At 43.1% G+C, this 6,357-nt stretch overlaps 1 protein-coding gene across 1 annotated transcript in view; it reads right to left on the reverse strand.

The window, feature by feature from the left end:
* Nucleotides 1–487: 487 nt before the first annotated feature.
* The window catches only part of LOC143277464 (large ribosomal subunit protein mL40-like), a 6,357-nt gene continuing 487 nt past the window's right edge, over nt 488–6,357 (reverse strand). The window contains exons 2-5 of the mRNA XM_076582299.1: nt 5,967–6,080; nt 4,860–5,030; nt 3,862–4,060; nt 488–1,291 (exon numbers count right to left, since the gene is read on the reverse strand). Coding sequence (XP_076438414.1) covers nt 1,178–1,291; nt 3,862–4,060; nt 4,860–5,030; nt 5,967–6,080 — 598 coding nt within the window. The 3' untranslated portion in view covers nt 488–1,177. The remainder of the gene's footprint in view (nt 1,292–3,861; nt 4,061–4,859; nt 5,031–5,966; nt 6,081–6,357) is intronic.

Raw genomic sequence — 6,357 nt, forward strand, 5'->3', positions numbered from 1 at the left:
GGGGAGGTTACCTACTTCCGGGAGGTTATCGGCCATAGTTGCTTTCGTTTTCTCCGCACAGGCGGATAGTAGTTTGCACAGGACAGGAATGTCAGACCCCTGCCGGAGTCTGCACTGGTTGGGTCACGGTTAAGTATGTGTAATTAAAGCCCAGTTTCTTCCATTCTGACTGCAGCAAGCAAGGACAAGGCAAACAGTACAAAGGCTGGTGATGATGATTTATTAACATTTTTACACTGCCAGAGCCTAGAATTGAAGCTATTTAGGCAGTAAAAATTGGTGACAATTCCAACCTTAACACTTAGAAAGGTCCTGGGGGACATTTGTCATTATTCTATCCTGGTGGGTTTTTGTCATTATTCTATCCTGGTGGGTTTTTGTCATTATTCTATCCTGGTGGATTTTTGTCATTATTCTATCCTGGGGAATATTTGTCATCATTCTCCAGACCCTTGCATTCATCCTCACTCATACTATGACAACAATAAATAGTTTTGCATGTTTTGTTTTGTTTTTAATTCACTAAAACAAGTGTTCAAATTCAGGCACTCGTGTTGGAAAATAACTGGTCTCACACACTCTTTGTACACAAAAGTCACACAATCCAGTTCACAAGAATAGCTACGACAAGAAGTGTTAGAAACTAAGGTAACAACAATAGAACAATGAGAAAGTAAAGACTCAGAAATCAGATGAGCACTATGGTTAAAATCTTTTCACACAACTGAAACTCTGCCGTAAACACCATAAAGACAGTGCTCTGCCGTGTGGTCGACCAGTCACCTATTTGAAACACAGCATCTGGTACACAGTACATTAACAAATGGTCATCCAGTTTCTCTTTTCCACTGCATTGTAAAAATCCCTTGCACTAACTTTCACCATCTGGCATCAAGCTTCAGTCTCTCAGAACTTTAACGGCATCGAACTTCAGTCTCAGAACTTATCACATTCTACAGAGACACAGGCCAGTGTCTCTTATAGAACTTATCACATTCAACAGAGACACAGGCCAGTGTCCCTTATAGAACTTACCACATTCTACAAACAAAGGCCAGACATACAGATAACCGCACATGCTCGCCATACACACTCTCACAACATTCAATCACACCCACGCCTTGGTAACATTGTAGGTGCTTTCAAACATCCTCCCTGAATATGCAGAAAACAGCCATCAATCGTAGGTCTTTGTGACGTCAATGTACTCCCCGTCTGGTGCTTGATAACCTTTGATCGGAGGGGTGGCGGTGGGACCTTTGAACTCCAGAGGTATCAACGTTTCATCCGGCTGCACACACACACACAGCATATTTAGAACTGAAATAGAGAAACACTTTTCTTTTTACTGCAGACTCACAAAAATACTTTAAAAGAACAGAGGAAAACAGTGTCATGACCACAGGTAAGGACATGGACCATAACACAACATTTTGTACAGCATCCTTTTGCATTCTTTTCTGAATTCTTCTTCTGCGTTCACTCGTATGCACACGAGTGGGCTTTTACGTGTATGACCGTTTTTACCCCGCCATGTAGGCAGCCATACTCCATTTTCGGGGGTGTGCATGCTGGGTATGTTCTTGTTTCCATAACCCACCACACGCTGACATGGATTACAGGATCTTTAACGTGCGTATTTGATCTTCTGCTTGCATATACACACGAAGGGGGTTCAGGCACTAGCAGGTCTGCACATATGTTGACCTGGGAGATCGTAAAAATCTCCACCCTTTACCCACCAGGCGCCGTCACCGTGATTCGAACCCGGGACCCTCAGATTGACAGTCCAACGCTTTAACCACTCGGCTATTGCGCCCATCACATTCTTTTCTGAATTCTTTCATTCATGTGTAGTCAACAGCTTTCACTGAACAATCAATCAAAATATAAAACAAATACAAGCAACTAACACTCAAAGACAAGGACACAATTTAACGCCACTGCTGTTAAATTCTTCTCTTATGCTTCCATGCACGAAAGCAAGACAGAAGGTACAAGGAAACAAACCCAGAAATTTGTCCATGAAAACATCAGGAACATTTGTTATTCAAACCTAACAGACCAAAGCTGATGATGAACAACAACAACAACAAAAAAAAGTATCTGGTGGACTGCCACCTCTGAGACTGCAGCAGACAAATGCAAGTCTGGCTTTGTATGGGGAAACCCTCCAAAACTCCGAATGAGCGCCATGGAAGTATCGCCACTGAAACAGGCGCAGCCAAAACAAAAAGTATTTAATCTCTGCATTTTGAGTGAAGTGGTGGCCGAGTGGTAAGGTGTCCGCATAGGAAGCGAGAGAATCTGAGCACACAGGTTCGAATCCTACACTCCCCAATATTTTCTCCTCCTCCAGCAGTCACTGATCGGTGGTCCGGTTGCTATTCATTCAGATCAGACCATACGCCAAGGTCTTGCGTGCAGCATGCATCAAGCACACATGAGAGGACCCATGGCAACAAAAGGGTTGCCATGCCAAAATTCAGCAGAAAATCCTTTTTGATAGTAAAACAAAACCCTTGCAGCAGAAAACAGAAAAAACAACAATAACAACAAAAAACATTGACGGTACTCTCAATGCAGCGGTAGCAGGAGCCTGAATTTCACAAAGCAAATTGTTGTGACAAAAGAGTAATACAATACAATGCAAAGCAATACAGTTCAATTCAATAAATACAAGACGGGCACAATAGCCAAGTGGTTAAAGCGTTGGACTTTGAATCTGAGAGTCCCGGGTTCTAATCACGGTGAAGGCGCCTGGTGGGTAAAGGGTGGAGATTTTTACAATCTCCCAGGTCAACACGTGTGCAGACCTGCTAGTGCCTGAACCTTCTTCATGTGTATATGCAAGCAGAAGATCAAATACGCACGTTAAAGATCCTGTAATCCATGTCAGCGTTCGGTGGGTTATGGAAACGAGAACATACCCGGCATGCACACCCCCGAAAGCGGAGTATGGCTGCCTACATGGCGGGGTAAAAACGGTCATACACGTAAAAGCCCACTCGTGTGCATACAAGTGAACATGGGAGTTGCAGCCCACGAAGGAAGAAGAAGAAGAAGAAATACAGGAATGTTGTTTGCCCATTCAAACCCTGGGGAGTGTACAGCCTTGACAGGCTTCCATGCCACACTGATGCAGAAAAAAAACACACAGAAAGTATACTGTTTTTCCTCCTCAATACGCATAGACACATCCAAAAATACTATGGAAGTCAGTCCTCTTTCCTTACAGTTTTACGCATAGTTTATACACGCATTCGTTTCTAACACGAAAACTATTCTAATGAGACAAATTCTGATGCCAGAGCAATGCTTTGTTAGCTGGGCTGAATGAGTTAACCACAGTTTACAACGCTTTATCCACTTCATAACCATACACCATAGCCTATCACTCATCCCTACAAGCCACACACACACACACAGAGGGATTCTGATAAATCACGCACAAACATGCGTTCTTGACACAGTGAAAAGGGGGAAGGACACGCATCTTCAATGAATGAGCGGGTGCCTGAGATGTTCCAAATATTTCCCATGTTAACACATCAAGAAAGAACATTCACTGTGCTTCAGTCCGATGCCAGGATTGTCTGCTAAAAAAGCACCAGAGTTGTTTCCCTTCATCACTTCTGTGACTGGAAAGTATGCTTGCCTTTGTATACATGTGTGTGTGTGTGTGTGTGCATGTGTGTGTGACAATGAAGATTTTATCAGAATGTGCAACATTCGAGTGGCCCTCTGACGGTAGTCAGGGACCCTTTACAGTAGTGGTGCAAGCGTCCCTCAGACCCCTTAATATTTCGAACTTATCGAAAGTCCGACACATCTACTCCCTCCGGGCGTCAGAACTCATACCTGGATCGCCATCTGGTACAGCTCCTCAGACTCGAACCGCAACTCGTCCAGTGCTCTCTGCTGGGCGTTGACCACCCGCGCCCACACAGTGCACTCCTGCTTGTATTCGCGCATCCTGACCCGTGCCCATTCCTTGTGCAGCAACGCTCGTCTCTCCTTCTCCTCGAACGCCAGCTCTTCTGCCGGCCTCCTGCGCATTCTGTGTGGAGGAAAGTGGCAGAATGGTTGGTTACTTGCCAATGCAGTGTCCATGAGGGTGCAGGTTCGAATCCCTGTCTCATCCTTTCTCCCAAGTTTGACTTGCCTAGAAAATCAAACTGAGCGTATAGTCGTTCGGATGAGACGATAAACCGAGGTCCCATATTCGGCATGCACTTGGTGCACTGAAAAAGAACCCATGGCAAGCAACATCAGCATTGTTCTCTTGCAAAATTATGTTGTAGAAATCCTCACTGAGAGGTACAAAAATATGTATGCATGCACTCAGTCCACTGGTTATGCTGCTGGTCAAGCATCTGCCCAGCAGATGTAGTGTACCGTATAATTATATGGATTTGTCCTAAAGCAGTGAGACCGCCATGAGAAAATGAAACTGAAATCTGTGCAGTGAAAAGGATTTTGCTTTCATTCCTGAAATTATGTCTAATAAAACCTCTTTATGACTCACAACGTCACGTTGCTCGATGTGACAACCACAAGCTACCCTGGTCAAACACATATATACTGGTGAGAATGCTGACAGGCTCTGTGAGAGAGAGAGAGAGAGTGTGTGTGTGTGTGAGTGTGTGTGTGTGTGTGTGTGTGTGTGTGTGTGTGTGTGTGTGTGTGAGTGTGTGTGTGTTTAGGTGTTTATTTTCATAAGCCACAAACTGCAGCATGGGTTATAAGACTGCAAGGAAATTATCTATCCAAGCGAGCGCGACCACAGTTTTAAGTTTCTTTCTGCCCTCTCCATAAACCAACAACCCTCTACCCCTCTCTTTCTCCCTCAATCTTACTCAAGTTCTCGGCGAATCTTCAAGTCTCCTTCAATCTCCTCGATGGGCTTGAAGCGTCGACCAAACTTTTCCAGGCGCTTCATCTGCTTTTCAATCTTTTTCTTCCGCTTGTTCTCCCTCGCAAGCAAGACGGATGGATCCACCTTCTTCTTCTTTTTCATGGGAGCACCCCTGTCAAAATTCAGTATTTGAGTGACATGCGTGCTACATTTTACAAAACAAAACAATACCACCACTACCACTGCTATTACCACCACCACCACTACTACAACTATTACTAATTATCATCATCATCATCATCATTCTCATCATCATCATGGTGAAACTGAACAGCTTATAAAGTACCAAACCTTGTTAATGTTATGTTTGAAAATTTAACAACTCTAAATGCAAAAGAAATCTAGGTACTTTCCCACTCAGCAATGTCTCCAATCAAGCACTGAAGTTATACCAGAAATATAATTATCATCAAGCTAAGCATGGTGAAAGAATATCATTCACAGTCAGCACAGTATCAAGACTATACATAAGTGTACTGAGCAGGCCATGAAAACTTTCAAATTGGTACTATGTTGAAAACATCTCTTTAGTGTCACAAGTTTTTAATTATCATTTCTATACCTCAATCTTTGTTGGTGTAGTAAAATGTGTGTGTGTGTGTGTGTGTGTGTGTGTGTGTGTGTGTGTGTGTGTGTGCATGCATGCGTGTGTGTGTGTGTGTGTGTGTGCGTGTGTGTGTGTGTGTGTGTGTGTGTGTGTGTGAATAATGTATAATGAAACAACACCGTAAGCATACATTAGATATTACATATATTATGCTCATGCCTGCTGTATTTCCAGATTAACCAAACTTTTTTTTTTCTTATAAATTACAATTTACTTCCCTTGAAAGTAAAACAAAATTAATGCTGATTCTAATTCTCTCCCTTACCTTCCTACCCACTGCAACACAACCAAGAAATGGGAGACCTGCAACTGAAAGAGATGATGGATTTCTCTTCAAGTTCTATCTACGATTCATATAATTTTCTGTATAAAATTTCTAACTGTGAGTCTGCTTGTCTGTGGTAAATTTTCTATTCATGCAAAATTCTGAGTCCACTTTACCACAGCTGGCTGGTGGCATGGAAGAGCAGGGGGGAACTCTGAGAATGTATACATCGTCCGCACTGAGGAGGGAGTATCTTGGCTCCGGTTGAGAGACATGGTGCCACTGTTAATCTGAAAGAAACAGATAATCTGAAAGAAACAGACTGTTGTAAAGACAGTAAGATATTGAACTTCTTTAAAGTTAAATAATATTTGATAACAGTGATATATATATATAGAGAGAGAGAGAGAGAGCGAGAGAGAGAGACAGACAGACAGATGGATAGATAGATAGATTCACTGTGTGTGTGTGTGTGTCCGTGTGTGCGAGTGTGTGTGTGACTGAGTGTGTTTGTGTGTGCACAGTGCACTGTATGTGAGTGAAACTTTCAGAGTGCGCTCTCAAGGC

This window comes from Babylonia areolata, chromosome 34, assembly GCF_041734735.1.
Source record: "Babylonia areolata isolate BAREFJ2019XMU chromosome 34, ASM4173473v1, whole genome shotgun sequence".
NCBI classification, from domain to species: Eukaryota; Metazoa; Mollusca; class Gastropoda; order Neogastropoda; family Buccinidae; genus Babylonia; species Babylonia areolata.